This window comes from Heptranchias perlo, chromosome 5 (genome assembly GCF_035084215.1).
Source record: "Heptranchias perlo isolate sHepPer1 chromosome 5, sHepPer1.hap1, whole genome shotgun sequence".
In the NCBI taxonomy this organism is placed as follows: domain Eukaryota; kingdom Metazoa; phylum Chordata; class Chondrichthyes; order Hexanchiformes; family Hexanchidae; genus Heptranchias; species Heptranchias perlo.
Genome location: NC_090329.1, coordinates 104,025,454 through 104,043,867, shown reverse-complemented (window position 1 = coordinate 104,043,867; position 18,414 = coordinate 104,025,454). Strand labels below are relative to the sequence as shown.

Genomic DNA, 18,414 nt, shown 5'->3' with positions numbered 1-18,414 from the left:
ACAGTGTTCAGTTTCATTCGCAACCCCTCAGATAATGAAGCAGTCCGTGTCCGTATGAAGCAAGACCCAGACAACATCTAGGCTTGGGCTGATAAGGGGCAAGTAACATTCACGCCATACAAGTGCCAGGCAATGACCATCTACAACAAGAGAGAGTCCAACCACCACCCCTTGACATTGAACGGCATTACCATCGCCGAATCCCCCACCATTAACATCCTGGGGGTCACCATTGACCAGAAACTTAACTGGACCAGCCACATAAATACTGTGGCTACGAGAGCAGGTCAGGGGCTGGGTATTCTGCAGCGAGTGACTCATCTCCTGACTCCCCAAAGCCTTTCCACCATCTCAAAGGCACAAGACAGGAGTGTGATGGAATACTCTCCACTTGCCTGGATGAGTGCAGCTCCAACAACAGTCGAAGCTCGACACCATCCAGGACAAAGCAGCCCGCTTGATTGGCACCCCACCCTAAACATTCACTCCCTTCACCACCGGCGAACCGTGGCTGCAGTGTGTACCATCTACAGGATGCACTGCAGCAACTTACCAAGGCTTCTTCGACAGGACCTCCCAAACCCACGACCTCTACCACCTAGAAGGACAAGGGCAGCAGGCACATGGGGACAACATCACCTGCCCGTTCCCTCCAAGTCACACACCATCCCGACTTGGAAATATATCACCCTTCCTTCATCGTCGCTGGGTCAAAATCCTGGAACTCCCTCCCTAACAACACTGTGGGAGAACCTTCACCACACAGACTGCAGTGGTTCAAGAAGGCGGCTCACCACCTCCTTCTCAAGGGCAACTAGGAATGGGCAATAAATACTGGCCTTGCCAGCGACGCCCATATCCCATGAACGAATAAAGAAAAGGTACAGCAAGGAATTAGTAAGGCAAATGGTATGTTAGCTTTTCTTGCAAAGATGTTGGAATATAAGAGTAAGGAGGTCTTGCTGCAGTTATATACGACTCCGGTGAGACCACACCTGGATTACTGTGTACAGTTTTGGCCTCCTTATCTATGGAAGGATAAACACGCCTTAGAAGGGGATGCAGTGAAGATTCAGTAGATTGATTCCTAGGATGAGAGGGTTGTCCTATGAGGAGAGATAGAGTAGAATGGGCCCATATTCTCTGAAGTTTAGAAGAATGAGAGGTGGTGTCATTGAAATATAGAAACAGGAGTAGGCCATATAGCTCTTCGAGCCTGTTCTGCCATTCAGTGAGATCATGGCTGATCTGTGATGTAACACAGTGTATCTGCCATTGCCCCATATCCCTTAATACCTTTGGTTAACAAAAATGTATCAATCTAAGATTTAAAATTACAATTGAGCTAGCATCAACTGCCGTTTGTGTAAGAGAATTCCAAACTTCTGCCACCCTTTGCGTGTAGAAGTATTTCCTAACTTCACCCCTGATAGTCCTGGCAGTAATTTTTAGGCCGTGTCCTCGTGGAAATAATTTCTCACTATCTATGCTATCGGTTCCCCTTAATATCTTGAAAACTTTATCAAATCATCCCTTGATCTTCTAAATTTCAGGGAATACAACCCTAGTTTGTGTAATCTCTCCTCATAATTTAACCCTTGGAGTCCAGGTATCATGCTCATAAATCTATGCTGCACTCCCACCAAGGTCGATGTATCCTCCCTAAGGTGTGGTGCCCAGAACTGAACACAGTACTCCAGGTGTGATCTAACCAGGGCTTTGTAAAGCTGTAGCTTAACTTCAACCCCCTTGTATTCTAGTCCTCAAGATATAAAGGCCAACATTCCATTAACCTTTGATTATTCTCTGTGCTTGTCCATGACATTTTAATGATCTCTATACATGGACCCCTACGTCTCTTTGGACCTCCACTGTTTCAAGCTTTTCACCATTTAGAAAGTACCCTGATCTATCCTTTTTAGATCCAAAGTGGATGACCTCACACTTGCCTACATTGAAACCCAATTGCCACGGTTTTGCCCATTTCCTTAATCTATTATTTTCTTTCTGTAATATTTTGTTTCCATCGACCGCTCAGCCAATTTCCTAACCAGGTCAATAATTTGCCCTCAATTCCATGAGCTTCAACTTTAGCTAACAGTCTCTTTTGAGAATATTATCGAATGCCTTCTGGAACTCAATATAAATAAAATCCATAGACGTTCCTCTGTCCACTACTTTAGTCACTTCTTCAAAAAAAAATTCGATCAGGCTCGTCCTGCATGACCTTCCCTTTAGAAATCCATGCTGGCTCCCTCTGATCAGTTGAAAATTTTCAAGGTGTTCTGTCACTCTATCCTTAATTATAGACTCTAGTAATTTCCTGACAACATATGTTAGGCTAACTGGTCTACAATTCCTTGGTTCCCCTCTCTCACCTTTCTTAAATAGTGGAGTGACGTGCAGTTTTCCAATCTAAAGGAATGGTTCCTGAACCGACAGTTATAGTTAGGGCATCTGCAATGTTCTCACCTACTTCCTTTGGAACCCCTGGGATGGAAACCACCTGGTCCTTGGAATTTGTCACTCTTTAGTGCCACTGTTTTCTTCATTACTGTTAATTTGCTTGCGTTAATTATGATGAGTCCCCGACCCTGATTCAAAATTAGTTTCCTTTGGGTGTCCAACGTGCTATCCTCTTCTGCTGTAAATACTGATGCAAAGAAACTATTTAACATGTCCGCCATTTCCTTATTTTCATTTACAGTATCACTTTCATTTTTTTTCTAATATAATTGTAAAATTTTTTTTTGTTGATTTTGATATCCCTTGCAAGTTTCTTTTCATACTCCCTTTTTGTAGCTCTTGCTATCTGTTTTGTCACCCTGTGCTGTTCTTTCTGTCTCTCCCAGTTTCCAGGACCTGTGCTTTTTTTTACATTTTTGTATGCTTTTTCTTTTAGTTTTATGTTGTCCCTTACCTCTTTTGTCGTCCATGGTTGTTTTTTTTTGGCAAGTGGAGCACTTGCCCCTTCATGGTACAAACTGGTTCTGTATCATGTTAAATTCTTTTTTGAACACCTCCTCTTGATTGTCTGACATTTTACCCATTAGCAGATTTACCCAGTTTACTGTGGACAGTCTCTGTCTCATCCCGTTGAAGTCGGCCTTACCTAAATTTAGAATCTTAGTAGGTGATACGTGTTTCTCCCTTTCAAACACAGCGTTGAACTTGATCATATTATGATCACTGTTTAGATAAATGTTCACAATACCGTTAGGCTGCTAACTAAACCTGGCTCATTGCTCATTATTAAATCTAATATGGCCTACCCCCTTGTTGGTTCTAGGACATATTGTTGCAGAAAGCTGTCCTTAAGAAATTTGCTACCTTTCTGATATGAGCTTGTCTGCTTATACCAATCAATATGTGGGGTGCTGCAAGGATCGGTGCTTGGGCCACAGCTATTTACAGTCTATATTAATGACTTAGATGAAGGGACCGAGTGTAATGTATCCAAGTTTGCTGACCATACAAAGCTAGGTGGGAAAGTAAGCTGTGAGGAATTCTCTAGGGCCCCGATTTTAGAATGGAGGTTGAATATGCGCTTGGGTAACCCAGCTAATAAAATATGTCCATTTCGCACGCGATCGCAAGTGAATTGGTGCCACTTAACGTGGCTTCCGGGTTTGCCGTCCAAAAGCTTAGAAGTGGGCCGACTGTGCACCCGCATCACAGGCTGTCAGCTGGAGGAGCTCTATTTAAAAGGGCCTTTGCTCCAGTGGCCTTTGCTGGAGGAAAGACCCAGAAATCACAATGGCGCAGCACAGGGGCAAGGCTGTTCCAAGGTTCAGCGATGCCTCACTGCAGCAGCTACAGGATGGGGTGAGGAGGAGGAGAAGGGAAGTCTTTTACCTCATGGTAGGGAGGACGTGCCCTGCCCCTGCCACCAAGAAGGCTTGGCTCGAGGTGGCAGAGGAGGTTACCAGCAACAGCAACATCTCCTGCACTTGGATCCAGTGCAGGAAGTGTTTCGATGACCTAACCAGGTCAGCAAAAGTGAGTACACTTATTGATTCTCCTACATTTCGTGTTCCACCTCACTGCAGCCCCCACCCCCACCCAACTACTCCATCACATCGCTCCTCACACCCACTTAAGGCTCATCCTCAACTTACCTGCACTTCCTCACGCTTCCTCACCTCCCCATTAGTCATCCCACCACTACCACTCACCCCAATCCTCATCCAACGTGATGGCTCTGTCTCATACTCATCCTCTGGTGCACCTCTTTCACGTCAGCCTCATCCAAAGCAATGCAGTCATTGGTTGGCCACTTCACCATCAGTCTCTCACACGTCTGTTCTTTCTCCTCTTCTAGGAGAAGAGAGCGCAAAATGCACGCGAGAGGGCGAGGACTGGAGGGGGGCCTCCACAGGCACTGGTCCTCACAGACACTGAGCAGGAGGTGCTGGAGATCAGCCGTACCCTCGAGTGCCTGTCTGTTGGGGACGGCGAGACTGGCACCCCACAAACGTCTGATGACACAACTTTAACATTCATCACACACAATATGAATTGATGTTAACAATACTTGCCACGTTCAACACCTCAGTATGCTCAACGCAACATGACACATCTGTGATGATGCTTAATATTGCCTTCTGTTCTTTTACAGGCCCTTCAACGACTGCAGTGACGGCAGAGGACGATTCCTCAGAGGACCTGCTGGCCTCTTGAGAATGCGCCGTCATATCATAGCGAGCTATCCACCAGCGCAGATCCTCATACCTTGCTGGGTCCAAGTAGTCAGTCAGTTGGGTTGGCACCTGGTGTTTCACCACACACAAGTGAGCACAAGCAGACACTGGTGTCGGGGCAGCTGTGGAGAGTCCGCGCTGGTGGGACCACTCCTCTCCAGGCTCTGCTCAGCTGGGCGCAGATGCTGAAATCCGGTGGCCATCCTTTAACAGGAGAATGATCGAGGGACAGCAACACATTTGCGAGATACTGGAACAGGTGCTACGTGCACTCTCCACAATAACGCAGAGAATGGAGAAGTCTAACTCCTGCATGAGTGGAATTGTGGCACAGTTACGTGAGGGAATCTCTGAGATACTGTCACGGACGTGAGCAGCTCTCTGAGATAGTGTCGCAGGTAAGTGCAGGAATGTGTGCGATGGAGAAAGCTAGCCTCCGTTGAGCTTCAAGCACAGCTCACAGATGAGCCCAATCAGGCCCTAACACTGGCCGTTCGGACTTAAACAGGCTGACAGATACTTTAGAAAATGGCCTCCCAATGCTTCGCACGTGCCCACCACACTGTTGTCTAGTAGGGTGGAAGGAGTGATGTGGGCCTGGCCCAGGAGAGGGATGATGGTGAAAGGGGTAATGGAAGTAGGGACGCCACTCAAAGTGCTCCCATGTCTCACCCGTTGCCCCCCTCTCAGTACCTGTAATGCTGCCTTCTCTCCAGATGGCTGAGTCTGCCTCTGCACAGGTGCAGGTGGAACAGTCTTTGGAGGGGCCCTTACATGCTCCAAAACCCTGAGGGTGTAGGCCCAAAGCATCTAAGCAGTCAGGGCATGAACATGAGCAACCTGCCACTACCTCTGCTGCAGCCACAGGGGATGTACCACGTAGAAGTAATCGGAAGAGAAAGGCTAACGTTTTGTGAGCACAAAGAGTATGCACAAGGGTGTTTGACAGACTGTCATGTTTTTCATTTATATTTTTGGTTTTTGTTAAACTGTCATTAAATGTTATCATTCTCACCACTACTGCCACGTTTTGCCTATCCTTGACTGGCTTTTGTGATAGGGCCCTTTCATGAGGCTCACCATGAATGGCGACACTTGATGCCACCCATTGGGTCACTTTACGGTGGGTATGTGTAGTTGCAGGACTGTTTTGTCCTATAGACCTTTTAACCTGATGTATTCAGTTCCCAGACCTGACCGTCTTGCAGCCATATCTCAGTAATGGCTACCATGTCGTACCCTCTAAGTTGAATTTGCGTCTGTAATTCATTCATTTTGTTCCTTATAATCCGTGTGTTTGTATAATGAACGCTTATTTGGGCCTAAAAACATTCTAACCCGTCCTTCTGCTCTAATATTGTTTTTCTCACACGTTTCTTATTTCTCTCTCCTAATTTAATTACATCTTTTAGTTTTCCTTTTACCTGTAGTGCCTAAAGCATAATTTCTGACTATCTCTCTACTCTTTTATTGTATAAATTTCTTACAGGGCTTGACAGGGTAGATGCTGAGGATGTTTCCCCTGGCTGAAGGGTCTAGAACTAGGGGTCACAGTCTCAAAATAAGAAGTTAGCCATTTAGGACCGAGATGAGGAAATATTTCTTCACTGAGGGTTGCGGCTCTTTGGAATTATCTACTCCAGAGGGCTGTGGATGCTGAATCATTGAGTATATTCAAGACTGAGATTGATAGATTATTGGACACTAAGAAAATCAAGTGATATGGGGATCGGGCGGGAAAGAGGAGTTGAGGTCGAAGATCAGCCATGATCTCATTGAATGGCGGAGCAGGCTCGAGGAGCCTTATGGCCTACTCCTGCTCCTACTTATGTTAGGATCTGAGGAGAGGGAACGGTTAACAATATTAGCTAACACTGAGGCCAAGAAGGGAAGTTGAGTGGTGAATAGTTTGGTGGGAATATGGTCGAGGGAGCAGAAGGTGGGTCTCATGGTCAAGATGAACTCGGAGCCGGCACGAGGTGAGATAGGAGAGAGACAAGACAAAGATGCGAGTTCAGGGCCAGGGCAGGGGGAAACTATGGGGAAGTTTGGCTTGGTGGGCTAGGGGAAAGGAGGGAAGCAGCTGAACGGATGGTTTCAATCTTAGTGACAAAGAAGTCCATGAGCCCCTCGCACTTTTTGTTGGAGGGGGTGGGGAAGAGGGGTTTAAGATGACTGTTTGTTTGCAGTGGCAAAGTGAAGCTGGGTGTTATGTTTGCATTCCAGGATGATCCTGGAATAGTGAGCAGTTTTGGCAGAGGAGAGCAGGACCCAATAGTGCTTTATGTGGTCCAGTCAGATCTGGCGATGAATGGCTAAACCAATTGTCCGCCATAAACGTTCAAGTCTGCGTCCCTTGGATTTAAGGGTGCGGAGATGAGGGCAATACAAGGGGGAATGACCAGGGTGAGAGAGAGTAATGGTTTGAATGGAGGTAAGGGCATCAGAGGTAGAGGTGAGTGTGTGATTGAGCAGATCGTTAGCTGCAGAAATGTTAGTGAGTGGAGGGCCAATGGCTAGGCAATTGGGAATTTGAAAGTGGAACTTAAGTGATTTGGGGTGAGTTTTTTTACAGTTAAAATATCTGCAGCAAGATACAGTGGCTGGTGCCTCGTCAGCCGGCGATCTGTCTAGGTTGCCATGATGCCATCATTGTCATCGGAGAATGAGCTCAGATGGGTATCAACGAGGGTCTTCTAAAAGCTGATAAATATTGGCCATTCGACCTCAGTCTTGAATATCTCAGTCCTTTGCCCCTATTAGAAAAGGGCAACCAAGACATAAATTATCCTCTTGTTTAATAATACATTGGTAGACACGCCTATCATTATGAGACAGACTTCTTGTTATTCTCCGATTTGTTAAGAGCAATGCCACAGGAGATCTGCTAACCAAATATAAATATCTAAGGAGGTGTCTATGGGCAACGTTGTGTCCTCTAGTGTACAGGTATGCAGACATTGTAGGGAAGTGGGAAATGCAATTGGATACTAGTCACCCAGCATTCTGTCTGGAATGTGTAATTTGGTACTGTCTATAACAGTCAGGCTGGAGGCAGGCAGTGCAGCCTTCAAGCTGTGCTTGACCACGCAGAGATAGTTATCATCGAGTAGCAACAAGAATGGCAGCAAAAGCAGCAAGGCACTGAGCTCCTGGAAGTTTGAACTTTGCAGAAGAGGTCCCTGCCTGGAAGTAGCGTCATCGGAAGACCTGGAAACCAGAAGTGACTGCATAGTGTCGCTAATCACTCCACTGTTTAAATTTGTTTGTCCGAAGGCCACATCAAAAGAAGTTGTTTGTCGCAGTGGAATGGATTATTTTTTTCATTGAAATTAATAATCCTGAATTTCAATGCTAGATAGAACTTTATATAAAAAGCAAATCAAGGACTAGATTTCATTTCTAGAGGGATAGAATTGAAAAGCAGAGAAGTTATATTAAACTTGTGGTTGGGCCACACTTGGAGTACTGTGCACCATTCTGGTCTCCATATTATAAAAAGGATATAGATGCACTGGAGAAGGTGCAAAAAAGAGTTACTAGGATGATACCAGAACTGAGAGGTAATACCTGTCAGGAAAGATTGTACAGGCTGGGCCACTTTTCTCTCGAAAAGAGAAGACTGAGGGGTGACCTGATAGAGGTCTTTAAGATTATGAAAGGAATTGATAGGGTAATCATGGAGAAGATGTTTCCACTTGTGGGGGAGACCAGAACTAGGGGCCATAAATATAAGATAAATGTAAACAATCTTACATGTAGTGTCCTATCCAGCTATATGTTTGAGGTTAGTCAGAACAAATTGGTGTTTTTGATTACTTTGAATGTATTTATGTTCAGTAAAATATTTCGAACTAAACAGTATTCTTGGCAATTTGTTCATCTACATACAACAATGAGGGCATCAGTCTGAATCGATGGCGTACACCTTGAGTAATTTTTTTTTGTCTCTCTCCAATGTAAGAATATGATGTGATTATGATAACTGCGGCAAAAGATATTCCATGTAAAGTAAGATCTTCTTACAGACATATGTTCAAGGTTCATCAAAATGGAACTTCTAGTGCCAGAACGCTCTTACCTCTACCATCTGAAGACAGGTGCTGACTGAAATTTATGCATGGAATTTGCTTTCACTTAATGATCATGCCAGTGATCATTAACTGTAATCATTGCTCTTGTGATGAGAGTTCAAAGTGAACCAATATTTTCTTCCTGGGTATGGCTGCATTATTGTAAATTGTTTCCAGATGAGCTTTTGCTCATTCACCAGCGTGAGAAAGATGTGGATCCTGTTTTTTCCAAGTTTTTATTACAAACACTCCTAATCTGATCATTTGTTTTTTCTGGCAAAGTTTGTATAAGAGTTCAGTCAATATTGGGTCCAAGGGATTCCATCACCAGCAGTTTGGTACATATGATTTAGATCAGTTACCCAGAATGGTTTGATCTTGGGACATTCACACTGTATGTGGATGAATGATGATTGACAGATTAAGATCAAATAATTATTTGGGGTTTCGCATACATTCTACCAGAAGAACAACATAAACAAACCTAGAAAATAACAAAGGAAAATTCAGTGAGGCATAAGTAAGTGGAAAATCAATTGTCATATTTATCACAGAAAAGTAGAATACTAACATGCTTTCTTTATTATGGCTCTTGTTTTAGTTGTCTTTAACTATTCTGTTGTCTCTTCCTAGGTAATGGTGTTTGTGCATGCAAGAAATTCAACTGTACGAACAGCCATGGCTCTTCAAGAGATGGCAAAAAACCAGGGTGAAATTATGTACTTTGTACCAAATCAAAGCGCGGACTACGGCTCTGCTGAAAAACAGGTACGCTATCAAGAGAACCCTCAACCAGTGAGTCTGTGTGTCTGTGTCTGAAATTTCTCGGGTTGCAATCCTAGCAACACCCCCCAGCGCTGACCCCACCGGGGTTTGTGGGATCAATGGGAAGGCAACTCGTTAGCATGAAGCAGGCGGGTACTAGCACCACGTTGGGTCCATCTTTGGCACCTGCTTGCCTCATATCCACAGAAACTTCTGGCCTAGACAGCAGTGGGGGAGCCCACATACACCCTTGTGGAGGTCATTATGCCTCCACTCACTTGGTGTACCAGCTGCCATATAATAAACCTCAGGAGGAAAATCTCATTTGCGTTGTAAGAGGCAGATGGAAGTACTACCCCTTGCAAGGCATTGGGGAAGCTGCCAGCGATGGCAGCCACCTAGCACAACTGGGCCTGTGCTGTTTCCTTGGTAGTCCAGTCAGAGCCTTGGCGGGAGACTGATAGAATCCCTGCAGAATTTCATGGCCTGTGTTCTTAGCATGTATTGCATCACTTATTGTCTATTTCTTTGAGGATTTAAACTTACTGTAGAAATAAGAACATTGAAGACCATAGTGGAATATTTTCCACTCTCATTGTTCACCAGTAATTTTATGCAAAACCCTTCTCCCAATTTCATTTTTTCCTCAATCACATTCCCTCAAAAATTAGATCCACTCCTCATGACAGTTCCTCACCCACCCCTAGAAATAAGTGATCACATAACAAATTGCCAGCTTACTCATAAGCATGTGTCCAACAGCTTCCACCTCTTACACAAATAGCCCAATGTCGCTCAGAGAGCAGGAAGGAACTTTGCACAGTACCCTCTGGGAATTGTAGTCTTTTACATTGGAGATGGTGTGGGAACAAGGGGAGAAACTCTTTTTTTGCATGATTATCTGTATCTTTAAGCCTTAAATGTTCCAGTATATCTGTGTCTAACTACTCATGCAATATTTGTAGCACTGTTTAGCAGTCAACCTCTAGCAATCATACATTGTTATAACTTGATATGAAAGTAATTTTGATTGTTGCTCCATTATTTTTTTGGCACTGAAATGAATATTAGAAGAATGTACTAATGTTACTGGAGTCAACGTGTGATTTTTCTCATTCATCACTAGTAAAAGGAAGCCCCCCTTCCTTAACGCTTCCTAAACTGCCTGCTTCAAAGTATATTTAGGTGTGCATTTCCAGCATTCCAGCGTTAGAAATTTAGTACAGTTATAAGGCAAATGATTAGATTAGAGGGTAGATTTTCACCTTTGGTGTTCTTAGTGTAGAGCTTTGCATGCACATCTCATTAATTAAAGAAAATTGCCAGTGGGCCTTAAAAGTAGTGTTGACAAATATTTTAGAATTAGAATTCGAAGATGATGCATGGTTTAATATTATGAAAATATATTTGAAGTTAAATTGATGTAAAATGACTGCTGTTGCAGTGGATTTTATAAAGGTGCCCATATTTGATAAATGTGCTACAGTGAATCATATCTGTAAAGTGTTACCTGTCAAAAGTGCCTGAGGACAGCATTTTCTACATATTAGTGAATCAGACTTGATCCTTTATTTAGAGATGATTAATGTGTTGTCAGCAGGTTACTTACTGTATGTAAATAAAAGGAAATTATTTTATTACAAACTATAATTTTAAAAATCTAAGTTTAAAGAGCTGGAAGTATAAAAGGTTAAAATACGGTTATTGACCACAAGATTCATGTGGTTGTACTTTATGTGCCATAAAAACATTGACAGTTTGAATGTGCTAAGTATGTGTTGATAGTCGGTACCTTGGAGATGGCAAAGAATAGTGACAGCAATGTCAAGCCTTGTAGTCACCTGAATGAAGGTTTCATGTATGCTGAAGTAAGCATGGGTCAACAGAAACAAAACGTATTTGGAATCAACTTTAAGGTGAGTGAACTTCACACCGGTTTTGGTAGACCAGAGACTTATAAATATTTAAAAGTGCAGTTACCAAGAATTTGGAAGAGTTGGAGTCAAGGCCTATAACTGGAAAAACCTTTTAGAAATTGATGCTCAAAAATTGGTCTTTTAACAAAATACTTTGTTCATCTTCAGTTTGATGCAAGATCAGCTTGAACTAACAAAGTAAGCTGTGTTAGTTCTGTGACATCACAGCAGTTCAGGAAGGAGGTGATTCTAAAATTTGAGATTCTCTGTGATTTAGCTGTTTTAGTTTTTTTATTATGACTGTCCCTTTTTCTCTTCTGGTAACCCATGTGACTTAAAAACAAAATACATTGTTTTAAATCAATGGTATGCCAACAACTTGGATAAAGGAAGAAAATCATTTTATTTGTAAAATACTAATCGGCTCACAGCATTAAAATTACAGTGGTAGCTAAGATAAATATCTAAGTTGAGCATCAAAAGAATATTTCATATACCCTTGAAAGCTGTGGTGGGAAATATTGACGTATACTTAGATTTGGTAAAACAATTTTACTCTGGCAGGAGTCTGGAGGATGGGAAAAAAGCTGATTTGCTTTGGCAGAGAAATAATTAAATGGCCTTGTTGCATTAGTTCACTTTATAGCTACATACATGTGGTGCAAAAATGAAGATATTTCCTCCTTCATATTTTGACATTCTTTCTATACAAGATGGCTGCTGTAAAATATTTTTGTTTAAATTCACTTAATTTCTGTGCAGTAAATTGAAACAAACTACATGTCACGTTGGCCAAAAGCATAATAATCTGTATATTTTCCATCCGTTGTGTTGTACTTACAAAAGCTGTATAGAATTAGAAGGAAAATCGTGATAGTAAAGATCACTGATAGGTAAAGAGACAATGGAGAGAACAATACAATGGAGATTATGAGATACTGATAGATGTTGAGCTGTCCAGCAAAGGCTGAGAAAGAACGTGTGCAAAAAGTCAAAGATTTGTGAAAAATTTCATTTATGGACTATTTCTAAAGTATTTTTTTCCATTTTTTAAGTATTTACACTATTTTGGGTAATACCTTTTAATCAAAAAGTGAGTTAAATTATTATTTTTAATTGATTTTTTTTTCGTGTTTGCAATTGCTTTCTGAAAACATAAAACTTAAGAGATCCTGAAGACTTTATCACCTTGGCATTTAAGAATTCTTTTTCTCCTTTCCTCACCCTACGCAAAAGCGTAAGTTATTCAACAATGAAACCTCCGGCTGTGGTCAATTACGCATATTCTACTATGCATTTGGAAAGCTAAGATGGTAAAATTCCTTCACAGTCCAGTGCTGATATATATTCAAATTGTAAGTTATTTTTATTATAGTTTGTTAATGCTTTTCTAATACAGCCATAACAAAACTATGAGCAAGATGAGCATCACTGAGCATTAACTAAATGAAGTATATAATTATTATCTAATTTTATATTACCTTATTTCTGCTGCCTGTCCACAATCTTAGGGCATTCTAGGGATCTTAGATCCCCTTCCTTTACCTAATGCTGGAGCTCCCTTGATGACTAACGGAATTGGGATTAAAATGAAACAGAAAAAGGAGGCTTATGATAAATGCCAGGTTCATAATACTGTAGAGAATCAAGCAGAATACAGAAAGTGCAGAGGAGAACTGAAAAGGGAAATAAGAGGTGTAGGGAGAGAATGTATGAGAAAAGATTAGTGGATAACATAAAAGGGAACACTGAAGTAATTTATAAACATGTAAAGAGTAAAAAGATAGTCAAAGGAAGGGTGGGGCCGATTAGGGACCACAAAGGAAATCACCTTGTGGAGGCTAAGCACTTTGCATCTGTCTTTACTAAAGAAGAGGATGCTACCAATGTCACTGTAAAGGAGTGGTGGTGGGAGGGGGGAGGGCAGAGAAGAGAAATAGGTAAGATAGAAATAGTTAAAGAGGAGGTACTTAAATGTGTCCATTTACATAAATGTATTACTGTTCCCTCTAATGAACTAACAAGACAGATTAAAAACAAACAGTCCTTAAGGCAAATCAGCTCTCTCTAATTTGAATTTGTGCTTGTTTCTGCCCAACAGTTCAACCTTCAAACATCTATTTTAAATGTTTCCGGGCCTGAGTAGCAGCATATTGCAATGGGTTTTTACTTTGGCCATTGGCTGCGCTGCTCCCGAACCGCCGTTCTACTAGTTGTGGCACATTCTAATTATTTTTCCAGAAAATGATGGCGAAAATTTGCCACTGGACGATCGGGGAGCACAAGGATCTAACTTATGGCATTCGTCACCAATATCGCCATTGCAGCGAATTCCGGGCCATTGTTTAGAACAGTTTTGAAAACAAATCTGAGTTATAATACTGCTCTGTGTCTGTATATACACAATATAGCCAAATATAAAGTAATATATTTCTATCGGTGCGGGGGGGTGAACAAAAAGAATAACATGAAGTTTTTACAAATATAATTAACAACATCCATCCTATGATCAAATCATCATTGCCTGATACATTAGAAAGCCCATGTCAGCTCTTACTAGATGCTCATCATCAATAACAGAATTGAAACTGACATACAGTAAACTTACCAGTGGGCAAACCTATCAAGATTGGTCTTTCTATCCTCCTAGATTTGTTAAAATCAATGTTATTTACAGCCTTGCCCTTCAAGTTAAACAATCTGCATCAATGACAGTCTACCACAAGAAATTACAATAGCAGATGCATCAGTTTTAAGTGCTGAGGTTGCTTAAGAACAGATCACAAAGTCAATGATAACATTCAGTGTTTCTCTCCTCACTAAAGCATGTACAACTGTCACTGGATTCCTTTTTTTCACCCAGCTGCATCAAACTATAAATGATTAATTAAAGTAGGTCAACCTCTGATAGCTGATTCTAATTGCTTGCAAATAACAATCTCTTTAAACTTGCAGCTTTGCATATTGTCAGCTACCTAACCTACACAAACTTTTAGCTAGAGTAGAATTGAAACCAATGAAGCTAGCACACATCATTGTAACTTCATGCACAGCATTTTAATTCCACCAGATAGTGAGAAAATACCAGCCATCCATTGTGCAAATTACCGGTAGCTAAAATGAGCAATGATTTCCACACACTTGCAACTCAATTGCCATTGCAAAAAAAAGCCAAATGCCATCAGCCATTTATATTTGAGAACTTAGACAGAAAACAAATATTTAAATACACAGGCTTAAAATAATATCTCCTGGTGGAGTTAAACTAGAGAGGAAAAGAAAATATTGAGCGTTGTACTGGGGCATAATTTACTATTGCTGTATGATGTAATTATTATTGCTGGTACATCATTTGAACTTGAAGTTTGAATTGACAGCTTGAAAGAGAGTCCCAAGCATTTTCGCATCTTTCTACTTCAAAAAGGCAGAGGCTGAAACATTGTAGAATACTTCAACCCTTAGACTGCCAGCAGCTTCAGAACATTCCACGTTCCATGGACTAATTCTGTATTAACGTTTGCATGCTGCAAACCCTGATACTAAAAAAATCCTAATATAAAAGTAATAAAGCTTCTCAGATATCAGTGCAGCTTTATTACTGTGATGTCAACATTGTACTACTAAAATAAACTCATGTCTTTGCTTTAACTTCCATTCGCTCTATTCTCCAATGCTTTCTCTCCTTGGTTTCTGACATTTTCAACTTTAGTTTTACATTATTACATAGCTACCCTAATGTAATCTGTATAAGTTTAAATAATTTTCTTTGCCCACTTCTTCCTACTCATCTGGTTGCAATTCTGAACCATATTTATTTAAAACTCTCTGATTTAAAAAAAATTTAGCTCCAAAGGCTGGTTATAGTTTGACCTGGCAGTGCCATTGGAAGCACAGCTAAAATTGAGTGATGTTTAGGATTCCAACTCAGTCCAAGTGCCTGATGAGATAACTGTACGGCAGCACTGGAAAGGGCTTAATAATGGTAATGGTGCTGGATTGAGACTATCCAAATGAATCTTACGTGAGAACTTTACAAGCAGCAAAGGGAAATGACTGCCATGCTATCAGTCTGGACTGGATTTGAAAGAGCATTGTTTTAAATCATAGTGGTATGGAGATGTCCAGTATTACTCTGTATAAGAAGATTCACTTTTTTTTATTTGTTCATGGGATGTGGGAGTCGCTGGCAAGGCCAGCATTTATTACCCATCCCTAATTGCCCTTGAAAAGGTAGTGGTGAGCCACCGCCTTGAACCACTGCAGTCTGTGTGGTGAAGGTTCTTCCACAATGCTGTTAAGTAGGGAGTTCCAGGATTTTGACTCAGCGACGATAAAGGAATGGTGACATATTTCCAAGTCGGGATGGTGTGTGACTTGGAGGGGAACGTGCAAGTGGTGGTGTTCCCATGTGCCTGCTGCCCTTGTCCTTCTAGGTGGTAGAGGTCGCGGGTTTGGGAGGTACTGTCGAAGAAGCCTTGGTGAGTTGCTGCGGTGCATCCTGTAGCAGGTACACACTGCTGCCATGGTGCGCCGGTGGTGAAGGGAGTGAATGTTCAGGGTGGTGGATGGGGTGCCAATCAAGTGGGCTGCTTTGTCTTGGATGGTGTCGAGCTTCATGAGTGTTGTTGGAGCTGCACTCATCCAGGCAAGTGGAGAGTATTCCATCACACTCCTGACTTGTGCCTTGTAGATGGTTCTTAATTATTACTGTAAAATGAACCTGATCTGTGTTGTTAAAAGTCAAAGGAAACATTTCTTATTTCTGAGTGACATGAAACATCCCTTAGATTGACCATCCCTTAATTTTCATTAATGTGGAGGTATTAGAGATTTATGCAGTATCGCTGAAGGAGATTGTCAATTTGACACCAAAATACATGGAAATGCTAATGGCACATTCTGTTTTTGTATGTGGCCTAATAGCAGTTTCAGTACTTTATTAGTTCATTAGAGCATTGAGTTATTGCTGCCTAGTATTTATTTGGAGTTAATTTTACATGAATTAAATGCTTGTAATTAGTCTGACCAAAGTACCAGAAGCAGCACTATTATGTGAATAAATATAAGTACCTCTTGTGTGATTGTTTTCCTAAAGAGTGTGCTGGTGAACCATTAGATGCAGTTCTGGATTATTGGACTTCTGACTAAGAGATCCAAGGTTTGATCCCAGCCTACATTGTGATACCCAGGATTGGTGTAGCTTGAATTCTCATTTCCACTACACTAACTTGGATTTAAATTAGTTGGAACGTCAACAAACATTCATATTCAGGAATTCCTGGGTCTTGCCAGCCTCAACCATGCTGGGAGGCAAAGAAAATTGATCAGGAAAAAATTTCCATTCAAGCATGCTAGAAAATGGAGACCAATTAACAAACTATATTGACGGGAATGTGAGAAGATCTATGGCAATGTCCACAGACTTACTGTCTCTCATCTTTGCAACCAGGGTGGGTATTATGACACCGGTAGGAGTAGAATAAAATATTTCAAAGAATGAAGGAGCAATGCTGCATTGCCATGTACTGTATAATTTAGGTGTTTGTTGTAGGAAACCTGAAGGTGTTATACCACAGACACCATTCTTGGATCATAGAGTGTGATATGTACCCTGCCTGAATTACACTGCTGGCTGCATTTCACTGGGAGTCACCCTTTGCCTAATGAGGACAGATCTGTGCACATGTGTGTTTATATAAGTACATAATTCAGTAGCCAGGTATTTTTTTGGAAAGAGCAGATGGAAGCATGGGTTTTCTCCCATCACTAAAATGATTCAAAAGTGAATTTATAAAGTGTTCAGAGGGTCTGATGGATCACCTAGGCACTTTTAAAACTTGGCTTATCACAGGCTGGTGGTGTACTTCAGCCAGTGTAAAACTCAAGACCGCCATTAGAGGTGTTCTCACATCTCTTGACTTCAGTACATTTGGGAGTTAGATCACCTCATGAGTTACACTTTCACTTTTGCATGAACATGGAGCTGAAGTCACTTTGCATCAATGTAAAAGTGGTAGTATGATGACATTATGAGTTCAAATCCCATCATGACAGTTTGAGAATTTGAATTCAATTTTTTTAAAAAGGGAGGAAAAAAAAGCTGGTATCAGTAAAAGTGACCACAAAAGTTGTCAGATTACCGTAAACACCCAACTGTTTCACTGATGTTCTTAAGGGAAGGAAGCCTGCTGTCCTTATCCCATCTGGCCTATATGTGACTCCAGCCCCACATCAATGTGGTTAACTCTTAACTGCCCTCTGAAGTGGCCTGGCAAATCACTCAGTTGTTAGGGATGGGCAATAAATGCCAGACTTGCCAGCGACACCCACACCCTAAGAATTAATTAAAAAGTAAAAAGACGTTTTACTTGTAAGCGATTTCATTAATCCTGATTAATGTGACTGGAAAGATGCTGTTAAGCACCAAAAGCTTCATACAGCTCTCACTGTAAAGTACTTCCCTTGTGACTGGATAAAACCATGTGGCAGAAAATATTTAAGATGATTGAATAGGCTCTCAATACAACTGTCATTGCTCTTTTAATATTGATTTTGTTTGGTCAGTTTGCTTGCTGGAGCTTTTGTTCTTGTCGTGTAGGAAATAAAATTGCTGTGTTTTTCTTTTTAAAAATATTATTTTGTCTTTGTTTCAATTAGCTTTCTATTCCAGCAGTTTTGACTAAATACATATGAGAAGTGCTTTACTGAAGGAAAAAAAAATGATGGACACCTTGTTCTGCTGAGTAGGCATTCATAAAGTCAAAGTCATTATGAAAAGGCAAAAACTTTTCATAAATGCAATTATAACTGATTTCTCCAACAGTATTAGGTTAAGATAGATAGTTGGTTGTTTAGCTTATGAAATGCTAAATCTTTTCCACACTGGAGTGCTCTTTTTGACAAATAACTTACTCCCACCATCGTTAGCAGTCGTTAGTTCCCACAGCAGTCCAGACCGAG

General features: G+C 41.3%; 1 protein-coding gene across 2 annotated transcripts in view; it reads left to right on the top strand.

The window, feature by feature from the left end:
* Window positions 1-18,414, top strand: part of ascc3 (activating signal cointegrator 1 complex subunit 3) — a 599,461-nt gene that overhangs the window by 252,933 nt on the left and 328,114 nt on the right. For both annotated transcript variants that reach the window (XM_067984949.1, XM_067984950.1), the window contains exon 14: window positions 9,407-9,541. In XM_067984949.1, the coding sequence (XP_067841050.1) occupies window positions 9,407-9,541 (135 nt within the window). The remainder of the gene's footprint in view (window positions 1-9,406; window positions 9,542-18,414) is intronic.